General features: G+C 38.7%; 1 protein-coding gene across 1 annotated transcript in view; it reads right to left on the bottom strand.

Moving 5' to 3' along the window:
- LOC118360918 (lutropin-choriogonadotropic hormone receptor-like) overlaps window positions 1-2246 on the bottom strand; it is a 31569-nt gene extending 29323 nt beyond the window's left edge. Inside the window, exons 1-2 of the mRNA XM_052470753.1 lie at window positions 1676-2246; window positions 1325-1396 (exon numbers count right to left, since the gene is read on the bottom strand). Coding sequence (XP_052326713.1) covers window positions 1325-1396; window positions 1676-1893 — 290 coding nt within the window. The 5' untranslated portion in view covers window positions 1894-2246. The remainder of the gene's footprint in view (window positions 1-1324; window positions 1397-1675) is intronic.
- Window positions 2247-23030: the final 20784 nt, after the last annotated feature.

The raw sequence follows: 23030 nt of genomic DNA, 5'->3' as shown, positions 1-23030 counted from the left end.
AGGTGTACCTGTGGATGTATTTCAAGGCCTACCTTCAAACTAAGTGCCTCTTTGCATGACATCATGGGAAAATCAAAAGATCAGAAATCAGCCAAGACCTCAGAAAAAGAAATTGTAGACCTCCACAAGTCTGGTTCATCCTTGGGAGCAATTTCCAAATGCCTGAAGGTACCACGCTCATCTGTACAAACAATAGTACGCAAGTATAAACACCATGGGACCAGGCAGCCGTCATACCCCTCAGGAAGGAGACGCGTTCTGTCTCCTGGACATGAACGTACTTTGGTGTGAAAAGTGCAAATCAATCCCAGAACAACAGCAAAGGACATTGTGAAGATGCTGGAGGAAACAGGTACAAAAGTATCTATATCCACAGTAAAACGAGTCCTACATCGACATAACCTAAAAGACTGATCAGCAAGAAGCCACTGCCCCAAAAACGCCATAAAAAAGCCAGATTACGGTTTGCAACAAATATCGTACTTTTTGGAAAAATGTCCTCTGGTCTGATGAAACAAAAATAGAACTATTTGGCCAGAATGACCATCATTATGTTTGGAGGAAAAAGGGGGAGGCTTGCAAGCCGAAGAACACCATCCCAACCGTGAAGCACGGGGGTGGCAGCATCATGTTGTGGGGGTGTTTTGCTGCAGGAAGGACTGGTGCACTTCACAAAATAGATGGCGTCATGAGGAGGAAAATATATTGAAGCAACATCTCAAGACATCAGTCAGAAAGGTAAAGCTTGGTCGCAAATGGGTCTTCCAAATGGACAATGACCCCAAGCATACTTCCAAAGTTGTGGCAAAATGGCTTAAGGACAACAAAGTCAAGGTATTGGTGTGGCCATAACAAAGCCCTGACCTCAATCCTATAGAACATTTGTGGGCAGAAATGAAAAAGCGTGTGTGAGCAAGGAGGCCTACAAACCTGACTCAGTTACACCAGCTCTGTCAGGAGGAATGGGCCAACATGGGCTTCGGGCTACCCGAAACGTTTGGCCCAAAATAAAGAATTTAAAGGCAATGCTACCAAATACTAATTGAGTGTCTGTAAACTTCTGATCCACTAGGAATGTGATGAAAGAAATAAAAGCTGAAATAAATATTTCTCGCTATGGTTATTCTGATATTTCACATTCTTAAAATAAAGTGGTGATCCTAACTGACATAAGACAGGGAATTTTTACTCGAAAATGTCAGGAATTGTGAAAAACTGAGTTTAAATGTATTTGGCTAAGGTGTATGTAAACTTCGGACTTCAACTGTATGTCATGGGTGAAAATGGCTTAATAAATACATGTAATTGATTGATTGAAACTCACATTCTGGACACGTTGATCAGTCCCCTGAAGGCATTGCTTGAAACTTCTGTCAATGGCAGATGAATTAGTCTTCTAGAAATAATACACAAAGAATTTTTTTTTTTAAAACGTAAGGTATTATGATGAAGGCAAAGCCCACCAGTAGGTACTGTACTGATGCCCTCATTGTAAATACGAATTTGTTTCTTAATCGACTGGTTGAATTGAAAGGTTAAATTAAAAAAACAAATAATAAATAATCAGCTCGACAAACGTGCATTTTAACAAACACTGTATACATATTGACGCTATAATTACAAAATATCCGCACAATTCCTCCTCAAAAACTGAATAGAATTGTAGGCTACTTACACGTTTCGAATAAACGAAGGAGCGACTCGGGACCTTAGTTGCGTTTCCCTCGTGCAGCTGAGTTTCTCTCCCGTTTCTCTCCCGTTTGTGGTACATGTATCGCTCTTCATTGAACATTCGCAAATGGAAGGACAAGTAAAAGTCCAGCAGGAGCGCACATTCAGGACACCGGACAGCGCGAGAAGAACCCACACCGTCCGCGGGGCTGGTGCCATCATGGAAGTCTATGCTACCTGGGCACTTTGTCAACCGCTCCCACCTTCCCTCAACTGTCACTTTCTCCAGAGAAAACCAATAAAACCGTCTTCAGGCACTACTCGACAAAGAGGAGAAAAGAGAGGACTGGTATCGTTTCCACCTGCCTTCGCTCGTGCTGTACTTGTACCTACTGTATCTTGTGTGCGTCACTCAGTCATTAGTCACTCAGCACTCAACAAGGTTACAGTTAGAGCCCAGTCCTGACAGGGTCACACCATAACCACTATACTCTCCCTCCAACCCAAATTCATGGCAGTTTAATGTGTTATACATTAAATCATGTGAACATGAGTGTGGTTTTATGAGGGGTGTATGAAACCTTGGCGAGGCAGCTGTGTGGCTATATAACCCTCATGAATTTAACCTTCAGGCCTGTCAAGCAGTGGACTTCTTCCTTAGAACCTCCAAGAGTCAGTTTAAACTAGAGATTTGTTTTGTTTGCTGCATGGGCGGTGTTTCAATCCATCTCTCCACCTATGCTGGCCTTCCGCATCTGCGGTGCAAAGTGTCCGAGCTACAGTGGTGTTTGTCAGACAATGAGACATCCCGAAAATCGGTCTTCACAAAAACGGCTGAAGCGTTGGAACGGTTTGGCCTACAAAAAAATATGATCACACCCACTCTCACGACAGTGGTCTTTACTTTATGACTCCCACAAGCCCCACATGATTATTCTGAAGTCCACAGAATCCACATGCCAACTTCTATTTGTAAAGTCTGAACCGTTTGGGCTACAAACTAATGTGACCCCACTGTGGAAAGATAATATTCTCAGCAACATAATGATGTTCTCCGTTTTGCTCTACCACCCCCCACAATCCATAAAAGTTACCAGTACTGGTTTAAAAAACGAATGGAAGTATGGAGGTAGTTTTGTGTCTACCCCAAAAAAAGAGGTTAAATATGTGTAAAAATATATATATATTTCCTGAGCTCTTTTAAATCTCCTAGATATAGGACAGACACTTAAAAAAACTTCAAAAAGTGACATATTTATAATATATAGTATATAGAGATTAACTGCTCATCTCCTCATTGGACCATTCAGACCTAGCATGTTTTAAAAACGTCATTGTACTGGGTATACCCTGTGTATACCATGTGCATCCTGTGCATATGACAAATAAACTTGACTTGAGATGGAGTGGAGGGACACAGGCGATCATACACATGGTAAAAAAAAATGAATGAATTCCAATTTCCACTGTTAAAACCCCCTAGAGTCGTTGTCCGCTCCCCCTCAGAAAACAAATTAGATGCACCGGTTTGAGTGTGTCAAGAACTACAACGCTGCTGGGTATTTCATGCGCAACAGTTTCCCGTATGTATCAAGAATGATCCACCAACCAGAGGACATCGAGCCAACTTGAAACAACAGGGGAGAGCATTGGAGTCAACATGGGCAGCTTTTGAAACCTTGTAGTCCATGCCCCGGCAAATTGAAGCTATTCTGAGGGCAAAAGGGTGAGCAAGTCAATAGTAGGAAGGTGTTCCTAATGTGTTGTACAATCAGTGTATATGGAAGTAGTTTAGTGTCAATATGTTTAGTTAAATATGGGTAAAAGTAGTTAAATTTACAAAAAAAACAAAGTTAAATTAGTGTATTCGGCTATTTCAGCCATACCCGTTGCTGACAGGTGATTCAAATTTAGCACACAACCATGCAATCTTCATAGACAAGCATTGGCAGTAGAATGACCTTACTGAAGATCGCACTGACTTTCAACGTGGCCTTGTCATATGATGCCACCTTTCCAACAAGTCAGCTTCATGAAATGCGTTTCCATGGCTAAGCAGCCACACACAAGCCTAAGATCACCATGCGCAATGCCAAGAGTCGACTGGAGAGGTGTAAAGCTCACTGCCATTGGACTCAGGAGTAGTGGAAAAACGTTCTCCGGAGTGATGAATCACGCTTCACCATCTGGCAGTCTGAAGGATGAATCTGGGTTTGGTGGATGCCAGGAGAACGCTACCTGCCCCAATAAAAAGTGCCAACTGTAAAGTTTGGTGAAGCTGAAATAATGGTAAGGGGCTGTTTTTCATGGTTCAGGTCCCTTAGTTCCAGTGAAGATAAATCTTAATGCTACAGCATACAATGACATTCTAGACGATTCTGTGATTCTAACTTTGTGGCAACAGTTTGGGGAAGGTCCTTTCCTGTTTCAGCATGACAATGCCCCCGTGCACAAATCAAGGTGCATACAGAAATGGTTTGTCGAGAGCGGTGTGGAGTAATGGAAGCAAGTCCCCGCGGCAATGTTCCATCAAGTGGAAATCCTTCCCAGAAGAGTGGAGGCTGTCGTAGCAGCAAAGGGGAGACCAACTCCATATTAATGCCCATGGTTTTGGAATGAGATGTTTAATGAGCAGGTGTCCACATGCATTTGGTCAAGTAGTGTATTTCCTTATCTTTCTTGTATCTCTCAGATATATGACAGACATTTTAAAACAAACATCCTTTAGATATATTTTTTTCCATGTATGAATTCAGTATGTTTCTATTTGCAAATAGCAGTAAGGCCAAATTCAATTTTTAATCAAATTCTTTTTTTGTATATTTTTGGGGGATACCTAAAGGGGTCCTAAAATTTTAAATAAAAAAGCTAAATGATCCCTGGTACGACCGTCTTTAAAAATTTCCATCCGGCTTAGACTCTTAATGATTAAGAGAGGAGTTTTATTTAGCAATACCGCAGTTTAATGGTTTGGAACAGATGCACATGGCCAAAGATAAATAACAAATTTAAGGCGGCAAACGTCCACAAGTAAAGACAAGCTTAAGGGCCCATGTATATAAATAATATTATAAACTGGGTGGTATGAGCCCTGAATGTGTCACGTCCTGACCTTAGTTCCTTTCTTATGTCTCTATTTTAGTTTGGTCAGGGCGTGAGTTGGGTTGGGCATTCTATGTGTTCTATGTTTTTGTATTTCTGTGTTTGGCCTGGTATGGTTCCCAATCAGAGGCAGATGTTTATCATTGTCTCTGATTGAGAACCATACTTAGGCAGCCTGTTTGCCCACTATGATTTGTGGGTAGTTGTTTTCTGTGTCTGTGTTTTACCATACAGAACTGTTTTGGTTTTCATTTATTTCTCTTGTTCTTTTGTATTCAGTGTTCGGTGATTTCATTAAAATATGGACACTTACCACGCTGCGCATTGGTCCGATCTTTCCTACTCCTCATCAGACGAGGGGGAGATTCGTTACAGAATGCTGATTGGCTGACTCTGCGATGCGTCGTGCCTAAGAACAGCCCCCAGCTGTTCTTAGGCCATATACCACACCCCCTTGTGCCTTATTGCTTACATTTATAAACTGGGTGGTTTGAGCCCTGAATGCTGATTGGCTGACAGCCATGGTATATCAGACTGTATACCATGGGTATGACAAAACACTTATTTTTACTGCTCTAATTCCGTCGGTAAACAGTTTACAATAGCAATAAGGCACCTTGTGGGTTTGTGATATATGGCAAATATGCCACGGCTTAGGCCCGGGAGGGAGGAGAGGTGGAAGGGAGGAGAGGTAGAAGGGAGGAGAGGTAGACGGTAGGAGTGGTGGAAGGGAGGACAGGTGGAAGGGAGCAGAAGTGGAAGGGAGGAGACGTGGAAGAGGAGAGGTTGAAGGGAGGATATATGGAAGGGAGGAGAGGTAGAAGGGATGAGAAGTAGAAGGGAAGATGAGAGATGGAAGGATGGAAATGGAGGATAGATGGAAGGGATGAGAAGTGGAAGAGAGGATAGTAGGAGGGGGAGGGGTGGAATGGAGGAGAGACGTAAGGGAGGAGAAAGCCGGAAGTCCTTAATTTTCATCCAGTCAGAAGGCATCGGTAATGCTAAGAGCCTGTCAGTACGTAGAGAGAGGAAGGAGAGTGAGAGGGCAAGAGAGAAGGGAGAAGAAAGAAAGCCTGAAAGAGGAAGAGAGAAAGTGAGAGAGAGAGAGACAGAGAGAGAGAGAGAGAGAGACGAAATGAAGGAGGAACAGAGAAAGAGAAAGAGAGCCTTGACCCGAGCAGGCACACCTAGTTCTTCTGAGAGGTAAATCTAAAAGTACTGACCAATAATGCATGGCAGTTCTCATTTAGCCCATTAGAGGGCCTTGAGTTGCCACACACACACACACACACACACACACACACACACACACACACACACACACACACACACACACACACACACACACACACACACACACACACACACACACACACGTGTGTGTGTGTGTGTGTGTGTGTGTGTGTGTGTGTGTGTGTGTGTGTGTGTGTGTGTGTGTGTGTGTGTGTGTGTGTGTGTGTGTGTGTGTGTGTGTGTGTGTGTGTGTGTGTGTGTGTGTGTGTGTGTGTGTGTGTGTGTGTGTGTGTGTGTGTGTGTGTGTGTGTGGCTTACATGATTTTTTGTAGATCAACATTTTTGTGGAAGGTACTACACCGTGCACAGACCCCCTCCTGCACTGTGGAGATATGTTGAGTTTCCTTGTAGGCCTATTTGTCAGGGAAACTGTGAAGCCAGCTACACAACCTGATTCTGTTTCAGAGTCTTTAATTAAAGAATGTGAAACAATGTTGTTTCTTTTTTATCCTTTTCATTACGTCATGCAGAGGTTCTTTATATGGCCTAAAATAAATGTGTTCATATGGGCAGAATATTATCTATAGGTTATAGCATACCCAATTTTTATCAGTTGTGAAAATAAAACATTTAATGTGAAAAAAAAATCTGGTAATACGTCAACATTTCAATGCCAAAATACTGGATGGATGGCTTCGATAGTTCAGCAATCCAATTGCAAGACTTTCATATGCTAATAATCCAAATATTCTGCTTAAAAATATCTGCTACAGTACCCTCCCTCAGTATTCATTATTCTCAGAGGAGCAGAACAATGGAACCCAAATGTATCCTCTCTGTGTGGGTAAAAAAAGTCCTGTCACATGAAGGCTACACCTACAGACCTGAACTGAACAGTTTTCGTACATAGGACACCGCTACAGTAACGGGTTGATAGCAACAATTGATATCCTTTCAGACAATTAAAAAAGTGCTGCATGCCAAGCATCTGTCTATACCCTTTCACACAGTACATTTCAAATCAAATCAAATGTATTTGTCACATACACATGGTTACCAGATGTTAATGCGAGTGTAGCGAAATGCTTGTGCTTCCGACAATGCAGTAATAACCAAAGAGTAATCTAACTAACAATTCCACAACTACTACCTTATACACACAAGTGTAAAGGGATAAAGAATATATACATAACGATATATGAATGAGTGATGGTACAGAACGGCATAGGCAAGATGCAGTAGATGGTATCGAGTACAGTACATACATGAGATGAGTAATGTAGGGTATGTACATATAAAAGTGGCATTGTCACATTCTGACCTTAGTTCTTTTATTAAGGTCTTTGTTTTAGTATGGTCAGGGCGTGAGTTGGGTGGGTTGTCTATGTTTGTTTTTCTATGTTGTTTTTTGAGTTTGGCCTGGTATGGTTCTCAATCAGAGGCAGGTGTCGTTGGTTGTCTCTGATTGAGAATCATACTTTGGTAGCCTTTTTCCTGCCAGTCTGCACAGTGCGATATCAACCCAGAGCATATTGAACTGCTTTTTCTCTACCACATCTCCGGATTCCTACCGCAAGCTCTGAACCTTTACAATGGTATCTGAGTGGCTACTCCTGGCTAACGTCACTGTCTCAATGCAAGCACCAGTTAGCTTGGAGCTATCCTCGAGCTAATCCCATCTCCCGGCTAGACGAAGAGATCGATCAGACAATTCCTGGGCTTCAATACCTCTTTTGCCAATTGGCCTGGACTCTTTGCTGCCGACACGGATCCCCGCCGACCCATCACGACTGGTCTACCGACGTAACCGTTCGAGGGGGTTTCAATAGGCTTTTCCGTTGCGAAGTCCCCCTGAGGCCCGTCTGCTAGCCTGCTTCCCCCAGCCTGCTAGCTGTCTGAATCGCCGTGTCTCCAGCTTGCCTTGCTACTCACTGGACCCTATGATCCCTATGATCACTCGGCTACACATGCCTCTCCCGGATGCCAATATGCCTTGTCTATTGCTGTTTTGGTTAGTGTTTTAGTTAGCCTTTAGCCGTACCCTTATTCTACTCCTCCTCTGTTCCTCTGGTGATGTAGAGGTTAACCTAGGCCCTGCAGCCCCCAGGAAAACTCCAATTTCCCATCACTCCCATATCCCTCTCATTTGTTGACTTCTGTAACCGTAAAAGCCTTGGTTTTATTTGTTAACATTAGAAGCCTCCTCCCTAAGTTTATTTTATTCACTGCTTTAGCAAGCTCCGCCAACCCAGATGTCCTAGGCGTGTCTGAATCCTGGTTTAGGAAGGCCACCAAAAATCCTGACATTTCTATCCCTAACTATAAAGTGCTGCATCACAAGCGTCTGTCTATACCCTTTCAGACAGTAGAATTCTGCTCTGGCATAGAAAGATAGAACTGCCAAAGGGGACGGAGTTGCAATCTACTGCAGAGATAGCAGAGTTCTGTCATACTATCCAGGTCTGTGCCCAAACAATTCGAGCTTCTACTTTTAAAAATCAAGTCTCTCACCTTTGCCGGTTGTTTATAGACCCCCTTCAGTCCCCAGCTGTGCCCTGGACGCAATATGTGAATTTATCGTCCCCCATCTATCTTCAGAGATCGTACTGTTAGGTGCGTCCTTCTGTGGCTCAGTTGGTAGAGCATGGCGCTTGTAACGCCAGGGTAGTGGGTTCGATTCCCGGGACCACCCATACGTAGAATGTATGCACACATGACTGTAAGTCGCTTTGGATAAAAGCGTCAGCTAAATGGCATATATTATATTATTATAGGTGACTTAAACTGGGACATGCTTAACACCCCGGCCGTCCTACAATCTAAGCTAAATGCCCTCAATCTCACTCAAATTATTAAGGAACCTACCAGTTACAACCCTAAATCCGTAACCATGGGCACCCTCTTAGATATCATCCTGACCAACTTGCTCTCTAAATACACCTCTGCTGTCTTCAACCAGGATCTTAGCGATCACTGCCTCATTGCCTGCGTGCGTAATGGATCCGCAGTTAAACGACCACCCCTCATCACTGTCTAACGCTCCCTAAAACACTTCAGTGAGCAGGCCTTTCTAATCGACCTGGCCCGGGTGTCCTGGAAGGATATCGACCTAATCCCTTCAATAGAGGATGCCTGGTTGCTCTTCAAAAGTGCCTTCCTCACCATCTTAAATAAGCATGCCCCATTCAAAAAATGTAGAACTAAGAACAGATATAGCCATTGGATCACCCTAGACTTGACCAGCACAAAAACATCATGTGGCTTTCTGCATTTGCATCGAATAGCCCCTGTGATACACAGGGAAGTCAGGAACCAATATACTCAGTCAGTTAGAAAGCAAAGGCTAGCTTTTTCAAACATAAATTTGCTTCTTGTAGCACTAATTCCAGAATGTTTTGGGACACTGTAACGTCCATGGAGAATAAGAGCATCTCCTCCCTGCTGCCCACTGCACTGAGGGTAAGAGGCATTGTCACTACTGATAAAACTACGATAATCGATAGTTTCAATAAGCAATTTTGAATGACAGTCATCCAATATGCTGTAATATAAATAAGGTCATGCTCCTAAAAAAAATAATATTGGCCTCCCTCATCTTAAACGGCACCGACTGCCACTGCACTGTACCACATGGTGGCCTAGTTTCAAAACAAGAGTCTTCACTCAACGTCAGTACTATTTAATCTCTGAGGTCAAGTTCAAAGAGAGTAAGAGAGAAACCACTTTAGGAGGAGCCCTCCAGTTGCTGTAGATTGTTTATTGTGCATGTCTTCCATCCTCTGCACTTATCCAGCTGCTCTCTCTCTCTCTTGTTAGTGTCATTCGCTGTGAGATTGTGATTCAGTGCTTTTGTGTCTAGCTGTTGTTGCACTGCCTTAGTAGACTTCATGACAGCCCCAGGCAGACCCTGATGGTTAGCAGCCCTCTTCATAATACTTCACAGGCTGGGTCTCTTGGACTGACTGCGGCTCTCTCCCATGCAAACCTGGGTTCAAATACTATTTGAAGTCTTTCAAATACATTGAGCCTCTGCTTTATCCTGCATGTCACCTCGTAAACCCAGAAGTGAGATGTTCCTCCCGTCGGTAGCTCCACCGCCATTTTTCTGCAAGTTGCTGGCAATACTATGGGCCAAATGTCCCCTCTACTTCCGAAATGTGAAAGATGCAAACACCAGTGAAATAATGATGTCCAAATGATCAGTGACGGAAAAATCTTCCCAGCAGAACAAAGTTTGTCATTAGTTGTCACATCACACAGTCTATTGAAAGCAATACGATATAATTCATGTTAAGTGCATCTGTACACAAAATATTAGCCTGCATGGAGTGGCAGGTCAGCACTGTCTTTGGGTTCTATTGCAATAGACAAGCTCAATCAAGCACAGACACATTTAAAATAATGTCAAGTATTTGAAATAGTATTTGAACCCAGGTCTGCTCTCTCATGCCACTTACTTTAGCTATCCAGTGAAAATCGAACTTTTAAAAGTTCATATTCTGTTAACTCATACTGTCACGGGCGTCGTAAGAAGTAGACCAAATTGCGGCGTAGTGAGCGTAAATTTCTGTTTATTTAGGTAAATGTCACCAGCAAAACAAAGACCGTGAAGCTTAACATAGGCTATAATGCCTCTAACCAAGTCAACTACCCACACTGAAGGAGGGAAAAAGGGCTACCTAAGTATGATTCCCAATCAGAGACAACGATAGACAGCTGTCCCTGATTGAGAACCATACCCGGCCAAAACATAGAAATAAAGAAACATAGAAAACAAAACATAGAATGCCCACCCAAATCACACCCTGACCAAACCAAAATAGAGACATAAAAAGGCTCTCTCAGGTCAGGGCGTGACACATACCCCCCATTTTTTTTAGACTCATCCTATACTAGTATTTGTGGCCAAAGCATAAATTGGAGAAAAAACACACCAAAAAACCCCACCTCAAACAAGTATCTCAAACAAATTCTTGCTCATTTCCTCAAAAACTATTATTATTATATATTTTTTAACCTTTATTTAACTAGGCAAGTCAGTTAAGAACAAATTCTCATTGACAATGACAGCCTAGGAACATTGGGTTAACTGCCATGTTCAGGGGCAAACTTCAAGTCTCGTTGTTTGACTCCGCACTCTGCACCTGCCTGGTTGACTGCCTCATCAGAGAGCAAAACACAGATTTTCATGGAAAACAAGGTATGTATTGATAAAAGCAGTTAATAAAATAAGTTGAGTCATGCTCTAAAACCAGCTAGAATGATCCCATCTATAACTCTCTAACAAAACTACTAATGTTAGCTTTAGTAGCCTAGCTAACTAACATTCTAGGTTGATGCAATCATGCAGCCAGCAGCTAACGTTAATCATTTTGAGTAGACTCACTGAACAAATGTGTTTGACACAGGATAAAGAAGATAAAACAATCTGCTGCTGCCACCCAAAGCCAAGGGATACTGAAGTTCCTGAAAAGGTTATTCAGACAGTTTGTTAGTCAAGTAATGTTGGACATTTATTTTACTTCCACTGATGGTGGTTATAAAGAAATGTTTTTGGCACAAATTAAAAGTAAAGAAACTTTAAATTCCACCACGGTGCAGTTGACACAGACAATTTGAACACATTTGTCCAACCTTAACAGATGAATGGTTAATGCAGAAAGAGAGAATTTATGGATTCTAGCACCACCATCATTTTCACACATACAGAGACAGGCATCCATCATGAACTCAGTCCTTTTCAGCTAGCTAGTACATAGTGACACCTACTGATATGAACTGGTAATGCAGGTTTGGTTAGAATAGAGTGCAGTAGAACAAGTAACATTCAATAAAATCTACTTAATAAAAAACGTAGATGATTTAATGATTGAATATGGATCATACAGCCAATCAGTTCCTGCAATGAGTGCCAGGGAACCAACCCTTGGGGGGCCAGGTGGAGACTAGGAAAACAACACAAGGCTACTGGTATTATGATTTAAGAAAACACAAACACATTAAAAAAAGTATAGTGTTAAATGTAACCCTGCCTTGTTATAGTCTACTATCTATAGTGTTAAATGTAACCCTGCCTTGTTACAGTCTACTGTCTATAGTGTTAAATGTAACCCTGCCTTGTTACAGTCTACTGTCTATAGTGTTAAATGTAACCCTGCCTTGTTACAGTCTACTGTGTATAGTGTTAAATGTAACCCTGCCTTGTTACAGTCTACTGTCTATAGTGTTAAATGTAACCCTGCCTTGTTACAGTCTACTGTCTATAGTGTTAAATGTAACCCTGCCTTGTTACAGTCTACTGTCTATAGTGTTAAATGTAACCCTGCCTTGTTACAGTCTACTGTCTATAGTGTTAAATGTAACCCTGCCTTGTTACAGTCTACTGTCTATAGTGTTAAATGTAACCCTGCCTTGTTACAGTCTATTAGCTATAGTGTTAAATGTAACCCTGCCTTGTTACAGTCTACTGTCTATAGTGTTAAATGTAACCCTGCCTTGTTACAGTCTACTGTCTATAGTGTTAAATGTAACCCTGCCTTGTTACAGTCTACTGTGTATAGTGTTAAATGTAACCCTGCCTTGTTACAGTCTACTGTGTATAGTGTTAAATGTAACCCTGCCTTGTTACAGTCTACTGTCTATAGTGTTAAATGTAACCCTGCCTTGTTACAGTCTACTGTCTATAGTGTTAAATGTAACCCTGCCTTGTTACAGTCTACTGTCTATAGTGTTAAATGTAACCCTGCCTTGTTATAGTCTACTGTCTATAGTGTTAAATGTAACCCTGACTTGTTACGTCTACTGTCTATAGTGTTAAATGTAACCCTGCCTTGTTACAGTCTACTGTGTATAGTGTTAAATGTAACCATGCCTTGTTACAGTCTATTAGCTATAGTGTTAAATGTAACCCTGCCTTGTTACAGTCTACTGTGTATAGTGTTAAATGTAACCCTGCCTTGTTACAGTCTACTGTCTATAGTGTTAAATGTAACCCTGCCTTGTTACAGTCTACTGTGTATAGTGTTAAATGTAACCCTGCCTTGTTACAGTCTACTGTCTATAGTGTTAAATGTAACCCTGCCTTGTTACAGTCTACTGTTTATAGTGTTAAATGTAACCCTGCCTTGTTACAGTCTATTAGCTATAGTGTTAAATGTAACCCTGCCTTGTTACAGTCTACTGTCTATAGTGTTAAATGTAACCCTGCCTTGTTACAGTCTATTAGCTATAGTGTTAAATGTAACCCTGCCTTGCTACAGTCTACTGTGTATAGTGTTAAATGTTAAAAAGTCTCTTCACAGTCGAACAGTACTGTAAAGAGCCATGACTACATGGAACTCAAACGAGCAGTAAAATCAAATTTAAAAACAACTTTTTTAAAAACAAAGTACACCTTATGTAACAACAAGCACTGTGAAAAGACAGACACATACACAGGCACACACACACGCTAACACAAGCTAATACACGCTATACATTTTGTATTGTTGATTTGTTGTGGTAGAGTAGTGGTGTAATAATGTGTTGTATTGTAGATATGTAGTGGTGTAATGATGTATTGTATTGTAGATATGTAGTGGTGTAATAATGTATTGTATTGTAGATATGTAGTGGTGTAATAATGTGTTGTATTGTAGATATGTAGTGGTGTAATAATGTATTGTATTGATATGTTGTGGTAGATAGTGTTAATGTATTGTAGATATGTTGTGGTAGATAGTGTTAATGTATTGTAGATATGTTGTGGTAGAGTAGTGTGTAGTAATGTATTGTAGATATGTTGTGGTAGAGTAGTGTGTAATAATGTATTGTAGATATGTTATGGTAGAGTAGTGTAATAATGTATTGTATTGAGATATGTTGTGGTAGAGTAGTGTGTAATAATGTGTTGTATTGTAGTGTAATAATGTGTTATAATGTATTGAGATGTGTTATGGTAGAGTAGTGTGTAATAATGTATTGTAGATGTGTTGTGGTAGAGTGTAATAATGTATTGTATTGTTGTGCTGTGGTAGAGTAGTGTGTAATAATGTATTGTAGATGTTTTATGTGGTAGAGTAGTGTTTAATAATGTATTGTAGATATGTTGTGGTAGAGTAGTGTGTAATAATGTATTGTTGTAGATATGTTGTGGTAGAGTAGTGTGTAATAATGTATTGTAGATATGTTGTGGTAGAGTAGTAATAATGTGTTATATTGTAGATATGTTGTGGTATGTGTTAATAATGTGTTGTATTGAGATAGTGTGGTAGATAAATGTATTGTAGATGTGTGTGGTAGATAGTGTTTAATAATGTATTGTAGATATGTTGTGGTAGAGTAGTGTGTAATAATGTGTTGTATTGTAGATATGTGTGGTAGAGTAGTGTGTAGTATTGTAGATATGTTGTGGTAGAGTAGTGTGTAATAATGTAATAATGTATTGTAGATGTTTTATGGTAGAGATAGTGTGGTAATAATGTATTGTAGATATGTTGTGGTAGAGTAGTGTGTAATAATGTGTTGTAGATATGTTGTGGTAGATTGTAGATATGTTAGTAATAATGTATTGTAGATATATGTTGTGGTAATGAATTGTAGATATGTTGTGTAGAGTAGTGGTGTAATGTATTGTAGATGTGTTATGGTAGAGTAGTGTGTAATAATGTATTGTAGATATGTTGTGGTAATAGTGTGTATTGTATTGTAGATATGTTGTGGTAGAGTAGTGTGTAATAATGTATTGTATTGTAGATATGTATTGTAGATATGTTGTGGTAGAGTAGTGTGTAATAATGTGTTGTATTGTAGATATGTTGTGGTGTAAAAAAAGGAAGAAAAAAAGAAGCCAGCTGACATCTCAGAATGACCTTCTTGATCCAAATCAGTCAGGTTTCAAACTCCACCTGACAGTCATTCACCCTCAAAGCCTGGTTCCTAGGTTTCTTCCTAGCTTCCTTGGTAGTAATCCTAGCCACCGTGCTTCCCCTGCATTACTTTCTGTTTGGGGTTTCTGTTCCACTGGTTGTCATAGTATGCACTTGTATCTATGTTGTGGTAGAGTAGTGTGTAATAATGTGTTATATTGTAGATGTGTTATGGTAGAGTAGTGTGTATAATGTATTGTAGATATGTTGTGGTAGAGTAGTGTGTAATAATGTATTGTAGATGTGTAGATATGTTGTGGTAGAGTAGTAATAATGTGTGTAGATGTGTTAATGTGTGTAATAATGTATTGTAGATGTGTTGTGGTAGAGTAGTGTGTAATAATGTATTGTAGATGTAATAATGTATTGTAGATGTGTTATGTGTAATAATGTAGAGTAGTGTGTAATAATGTATTGTATTGTAGATATGTTGTGGTGTAGTAATGTATTGTATATATGTTGGTAGAGTGTGTGTAATAATGTATTGTATTGTAGATGTGTTATGGTAGAGTAGTGTGTAATAATGTTTGTAGATATGTTGATATCTCTCAGAATGACCTTCTTGTAAATCAGTCAGGTTTCAGACGCATTCCGCACTGCTCTTCTCTGTAAAGCGCTCCGCAACTAACTCTCTCTCCTCTGCTCTCATCCTTCTAGACCTATCGGCTGCCTTCGATACTGTGAACCATCAGATCCTCCTCTCCACCCTCTCCGAGTTGGGCATCTCCGGCGCGGCCCACGCTTGGATTGCGTCCTACCTGACAGGTCGCTCCTACCAGGTGGCGTGGCGAGAATCTGTCTCCTCACCACGCGCTCTCACCACTGGTGTCCCCCAGGGCTCTGTTCTAGGCCCTCTCTTATTCTCGCTATACACCAAGTCACTTGGCTCTGTCATAACCTCACATGGTCTCTCCTATCATTGCTATGCAGACGACACACAATTAATCTTCTCCTTTCCCCTTCTGATGACCAGGTGGCGAATCGCATCTCTGCATGTCTGGCAGACATATCAGTGTGGATGACGGATCACCACCTCAAGCTGAACCTCAGCAAGACGGAGCTCCTCTTCCTCCCGGGAAGGACTGCCCGTTCCATGATCTCGCCATCACGGTTGACAACTCCATTGTGTCCTCCTCCCAGAGCGCTAAGAACCTTGGCGTGATCCTGGACAACACCCTGACGTTCTCAACTAACATCAAGGCGGTGTCCCGTTCCTGTAGGTTCATGCTCTACAACATCCGCAGAGTACGACCCTGCCTCACACAGGAAGCGGCGCAGGTCCTAATCCAGGCACTTGTCATCTCCCGTCTTGATTACTGCAACTCGCTGTTGGCTGGGCTCCCTGCCTGTGCCATTAAACCCCTACAACTCATCCAGAACGCCGCAGCCCGTCTGGTGTTCAACCTTCCCAAGTTCTCTCACGTCACCCCGCTCCTCCGCTCTCTCCACTGGCTTCCAGTTGAAGCTCGCATCCGCTACAAGACCATGGTGCTCGCCTACGGAGCTGTGAGGGGAACGGCACCTCAGTACCTCCAGGCTCTGATCAGGCCCTACACCCAAACAAGGGCACTGCGTTCATCCACCTCTGGCCTGCTCGCCTCCCTACCACTGAGGAAGTACAGTTCCCGCTCAGCCCAGTCAAAACTGTTCGCTGCTCTGGCCCCCAATGGTGGAACAAACTCCCTCACGACGCCAGGACAGCGGAGTCAATCACCACCTTCCGGAGACACCTGAAACCCCACCTCTTCAAGGAATACCTAGGATAGGGTAAGTAAGGGTAAGTAATCCTTCTCACCCCCCTTCTCCCCCCAACAAGATTTAGATGCAAGTGGCTGTTCCACTGGTTGTCATAAGGTGTATGCACCAATTTGTAAAGTCGCTCTGGATAAGAGCGTCTGCTAAATGACTTAAATGTAAATGTAAATGGTAGAGTAGTTGTGTAATAATGTGTTATATTGTAGATGTGTTATGTTAGAGTAGTGTTTAATAATGTATTGTAGATATGTTGTGGTAGAATAGTGTGTAATAATGTATTGTAGATGTGTTATGGTAGAGTAGTGTTTAATAATGTATTGTAGATATGTTGTGGTAGAGTAGTGTGTAATAATGTATTGTAGATATGTTGTGGTAGAGTAGTGTGTAATAATGTGTTGTATTGTAGATATGTTGTGGTAGAGTAGTGGTGTAATAATGTGTTATATTGTAGATGTGTTATGGTAGAGTAGTGTTTAATAATGTATTGTAGATATGTTGTGGTAGAGTAGTGTGTAATAATGTGTTGTATTCTAGATATGTTGTGGTAGAGTAGTGGTGTAATAATGTATTGTAGATGTGTTATGGTAGATTAGTGGTGTAATAATGTATTGTATTGTAGATGTGTTGTGGTAGTGTGTAATAATGTGTTATATTGTAGATGTGTTATGTTAGAGTAGTGTTTAATAATGTGTTGTATTGTAGATATGTTGTGGTAGAGTAGTGTGTAATAATGTATTGTAGATGTGTTGTGGTAGAGTAGTGTGTAGTAATGTATTGTAGATGTGTTATGGTAGAGTAGTGTTTAATAATGTATTGTATTGCAGATATGTTGTGGTAGAGTAGTGTGTAATAATGTGTTGTATTGTAGATATGTTGTGGTAGAGTAGTGTGTAATAATGTATTGTAGATATGTTGTGGTAGAGTAGTGTGTAATAATGTGTTGTATTGTAGATATGTTGTGGTAGAGTAGTGTGTAATAATGTATTGTAGATATGTTATGGTAGAGTAGTGGTGTAATAATGTGTTGTATTGTAGATATGTTGTGGTAGAGTAGTGGTGTAATAATGTATTGTAGATGTGTTATGGTAGAGTAGTGTGTAATAATGTATTGTAGATATGTTGTGGTAGAGTAGTGTGTAATAATGTATTGTAGATGTGTTATGGTAGAGTAGTGTGTAATAATGTGTTGTATTGTAGATATGTTGTGGTAGAGTAGTGGTGTAATAATGTGTTGTATTGTAGATATGTAGTGGTAGAGTAGTGTGTAATAATGTATTGTAGATGTGTTATGGTAGAGTAGTGTGTGATAATGTGTTGTATTGTAGATATGTTGTGGTAGAGTAGTGTGTAATAATGTGTTGTATTGTAGATATGTTATGGTAGAGTAGTGTGTAATAATGTATTGTAGATGTGTTGTGGTAGAGTGTAATAATGTGTTATATTGTAGATGTGTTGTGGTAGAGTAGCGTGTAATAATGTATTGTAGATGTTTTATGGTAGAGTAGTGTGTAATAATGTATTGTAGATATGTTATGGTAGAGTAGTGTGTAATAATGTATTGTAGATGTGTTGTGGTAGAGTGTAATAATGTGTTATATTGTAGATATGAAGTGGTAGAGTAGTGTGTAATAATGTATTGTAGATGTGTTATGGTAGAGTAGTGTGTAATAATGTATTGTATTGTAGATATGTTGTGGTAGAGTAGTTGTGTAATAATGTATTGTAGATGTGTTATGGTAAAGTAGTGTTTAATAATGTATTGTAGATATGTTGTGGTAGAGTAGTGTGTAATAATGTGTTGTATTGTAGATATGTAGTGGTAGATTAGTGTGTAATAATGTGTTATATTGTAGATGTGTTATGTTAGAGTAGTGTTTAATAATGTATTGTAGATATGTTGTGGTAGAGTAGTGTGTAATAATGTGTTATATTGTAGATGTGTTATGTTAGAGTAGTGTTTAATAATGTATTGTAGATATGTTGTGGTAGAGTAGTGTGTAATAATGTGTTATATTGTAGATGTGTTATGTTAGAGTAGTGTTTAATAATGTATTGTAGATATGTTGTGGTAGAGTAGTGTGTAATAATGTGTTGTATTGTAGATATGTAGTGGTAGATTAGTGTGTAATAATGTGTTATATTGTAGATGTGTTATGTTAGAGTAGTGTTTAATAATGTATTGTAGATATGTTGTGGTAGAGTAGTGTGTAATAATGTGTTGTATTGTAGATATGTAGTGGTAGAGTAGTGTGTAATAATGTATTGTAGATATGTTGTGGTAGAGTAGTGTGTAATAATGTATTGTAGATGTGTTATGGTAGAGTAGTGTGTAATAATGTGTTGTATTGTAGATATGTTGTGGTAGAGTAGTGTGTAATAATGTATTGTAGATATGTTATGGTAGAGTAGTGTGTAATAATGTATTGTATTGTAGATATGTTGTGGTAGAGTAGTGTGTAATAATGTATTGTAGATATGTTGTGGTAGAGTAGTGTGTAATAATGTGTTGTATTGTAGATATGTTGTGGTAGAGTAGTGTGTAATAATGTATTGTAGATATGTTGTGGTAGAGTAGTGTGTAATAATGTGTTGTATTGTAGATATGTTGTGGTAGAGTAGTGTGTAATAATGTATTGTAGATGTTGTGGTAGAGTGTAATAATGTGTTATATTGTAGATGTGTTGTGGTAGAGTAGTGTGTAATAATGTATTGTAGATGTTTTATGGTAGAGTAGTGTGTAATAATGTGTTGTATTGTATATATGTTGTGGTAGAGTAGTGTGTAATAATGTATTGTAGATATGTTGTGGTAGAATAGTGTGTAATAATGTATTGTAGATGTGTTATGGTAGAGTAGTGTGTAATAATGTGTTGTATTATAGATATGTTGTGGTAGAGTAGTGGTGTAATAATGTGTTGTATTGTAGATATGTTATGGTAGAGTAGTGTGTAATAATGTATTGTAGATGTGTTGTGGTAGAGTGTAATAATGTGTTATATTGTAGATGTGTTGTGGTAGAGTAGTGTGTAATAATGTATTGTAGATGTTTTATGGTAGAGTAGTGTGTAATAATGTATTGTAGATATGTTATGGTAGAGTGTAATAATGTGTTATATTGTAGATGTGTTGTGGTAGAGTAGTGTGTAATAATGTATTGTAGATGTGTTATGGTAGAGTAGTGTGTAATAATGTATTGTATTGTAGATATGTTGTGGTAGAGTAGTTGTGTAATAATGTATTGTAGATGTGTTATGGTAAAGTAGTGTGTAATAATGTGTTGTATTGTAGATATGTAGTGGTAGAGTAGTGTGTAATAATGTGTTATATTGTAGATATGTTGTGGTAGAGTAGTGTGTAATAATGTATTGTAGATATGTTGTCGTAGAGTAGTGTGTAATAATGTATTGTAGATATGTTGTGGTAGAGTAGTGTGTAATAATGTATTGTAGATGTGTTATGGTAGAGTAGTGTGTAATAATGTATTGTAGATATGTTGTGGTAGAGTAGTGTGTAATAATGTATTGTAGATATGTTATGGTAGAGTAGTGTGTAATAATGTGTTATATTGTAGATATGTTGTGGTAGAGTAGTGTGTAATAATGTGTTATATTGTAGATATGTTGTGGTAGAGTAGTGTGTAATAATGTATTGTAGATATGTTGTGGTAGAGTAGTGTGTAATAATGTATTGTAGATATGTTGTGGTAGAGTAGTGTGTAATAATGTATTGTAGATGTGTTGTGGTAGAGTAGTGTGTAATAATGTATTGTAGATGTGTTATGGTAGAGTAGTGTGTAATAATGTGTTGTATTGTAGATATGTTGTGGTAGAGTAGTGTGTAATAATGTATTGTAGATATGTTATGGTAGAGTAGTGTGTAATAATGTATTGTATTGTAGATATGTTGTGGTAGAGTAGTGTGTAATAATGTATTGTAGATATGTTGTGGTAGAGTAGTGTGTAATAATGTGTTGTATTGTAGATATGTTGTGGTAGAGTAGTGTGTAATAATGTATTGTAGATATGTTGTGGTAGAGTAGTGTGTAGTAATGTGTTGTATTGTAGATATGTTGTGGTAGAGTAGTGTGTAATAATGAATTGTAGATATGTTGTGGTAGAGTAGTGGTGTAATAATGTGTTGTATTGTAGATATGTTGTGGTAGAGTAGTGTGTAATAATGTATTGTAGATGTGTTATGGTAGAGTAGTGTGTAATAATGTATTGTAGATGTGTTGTGGTAGAGTGTAATAATGTGTTATATTGTAGATGTGTTGTGGTAGAGTAGTGTGTAATAATGTATTGTAGATGTTTTATGGTAGAGTAGTGTTTAATAATGTATTGTAGATATGTTGTGGTAGAGTAGTGTGTAATAATGTATTGTAGATGTTTTATGGTAGAGTAGTGTTTAATAATGTATTGTAGATATGTTGTGGTAGAGTAGTGTGTAATAATGTGTTGTATTGTAGATATGTTGTGGTAGAGTAGTGTGTAGTAATGTATTGTAGATATGTTGTGGTAGAGTAGTGTGTAATAATGTATTGTAGATGTGTTATGGTAGAGTAGTGTGTAATAATGTATTGTATTGTAGATATGTTGTGGTAGAGTAGTGGTGTAATAATGTATTGTATTGTAGATATGTTATGGTAGAGTACTGTGTAATAATGTGTTGTATTGTAGATATGTTGTGGTAGAGTAGTTGTGTAATAATGTATTGTAGATGTGTTATGGTAGAGTAGTGTGTAATAATGTATTGTAGATGTGTTGTGGTAGAGTAGTGTGTAATAATGTATTGTAGATATGTTGTGGTAGAGTAGTGTGTAATAATGTGTTGTATTGTAGATATGTTGTGGTAGAGTAGTGTGTAATAATGTATTGTAGATGTGTTATGGTAGAGTAGTGGTGTAATAATGTGTTGTATTCTAGATATGTTGTGGTAGAGTAGTGGTGTAATAATGTATTGTAGATGTGTTATGGTAGATTAGTGGTGTAATAATGTATTGTATTGTAGATGTGTTGTGGTAGTGTGTAATAATGTGTTGTATTGTAGATATGTTGTAGTTGAGTAGTGTGTAATAATGTATTGTAGATGTGTTATGGTAGAGTAGTGTGTAATAATGTGTTGTATTGTAGATATGTTGTGGTAGAGTAGTGTGTAATAATGTATTGTAGATATGTTGTGGTAGAGTCGTTGTGTAATAATGTATTGTAGATATGTTGTGGTAGAGTAGTGTGTAATAATGTATTGTATTGCAGATATGTTGTGGTAGAGTAGTGTGTAGTAATGTGTTGTATTGTAGATATGTTGTGGTAGAGTAGTGTGTAATAATGAATTGTAGATATGTTGTGGTAGAGTAGTGGTGTAATAATGTGTTGTATTGTAGGTATGTTGTGGTAGAGTAGTGTGTAATAATGTGTTGTATTGTAGATGTGTTGTGGTAGAGTCGTTGTGTAATAATGTATTGTAGATATGTTATGGTAGAGTAGTGTTTAATAATGTATTGTAGATATGTTGTGGTAGAGTAGTGTGTAATAATGTGTTGTATTGTAGATATGTTGTGGTAGAGTAGTGGTGTAATAATGTGTTATATTGTAGATGTGTTATGGTAGAGTAGTGTTTAATAATGTATTGTAGATATGTTGTGGTAGAGTAGTGTGTAATAATGAATTGTAGATATGTTGTGGTAGAGTAGTGTGTAATAATGTGTTGTATTGTAGATATGTTGTGGTAGAGTAGTGGTGTAATAATGTGTTATATTGTAGATGTGTTATGGTAGAGTAGTGTTTAATAATGTATTGTAGATATGTTGTGGTAGAGTAGTGTGTAATAATGTGTTGTATTGTAGATATGTTGTGGTAGAGTAGTGTGTAATAATGTATTGTAGATATGTTGTGGTAGAGTAGTGTGTAATAATGTATTGTAGATATGTTGTGGTAGAGTAGTGTGTAATAATGTATTGTAGATGTGTTATGGTAGAGTAGTGTGTAATAATGTATTGTAGATATGTTGTGGTAGAATAGTGTGTAATAATGTGTTGTATTGTATATATGTTGTGGTAGAGTAGTGTGTAATAATGTATTGTAGATATGTTGTGGTAGAATAGTGTGTAATAATGTATTGTAGATGTGTTATGGTAGAGTAGTGTGTAATAATGTGTTGTATTATAGATATGTTGTGGTAGAGTAGTGGTGTAATAATGTGTTGTATTGTAGATATGTTGTGGTAGAGTCGTGTGTAATAATGTATTGTATTGTAGATATGTTGTGGTAGAGTAGTGTGTAATAATGTATTGTGTAGATATGTTGTGGTAGAGTAGTGTGTATTAATGTGTTGTATTGTAGATATGTTTTGGTAGAGTAGTGTTAA

This window comes from Oncorhynchus keta, chromosome 2, assembly GCF_023373465.1.
Source record: "Oncorhynchus keta strain PuntledgeMale-10-30-2019 chromosome 2, Oket_V2, whole genome shotgun sequence".
Classification (NCBI taxonomy): domain Eukaryota; kingdom Metazoa; phylum Chordata; class Actinopteri; order Salmoniformes; family Salmonidae; genus Oncorhynchus; species Oncorhynchus keta.
Note: the sequence above shows the minus strand (reverse complement) of the source record. Positions and strands in the feature narration are given on the sequence as shown.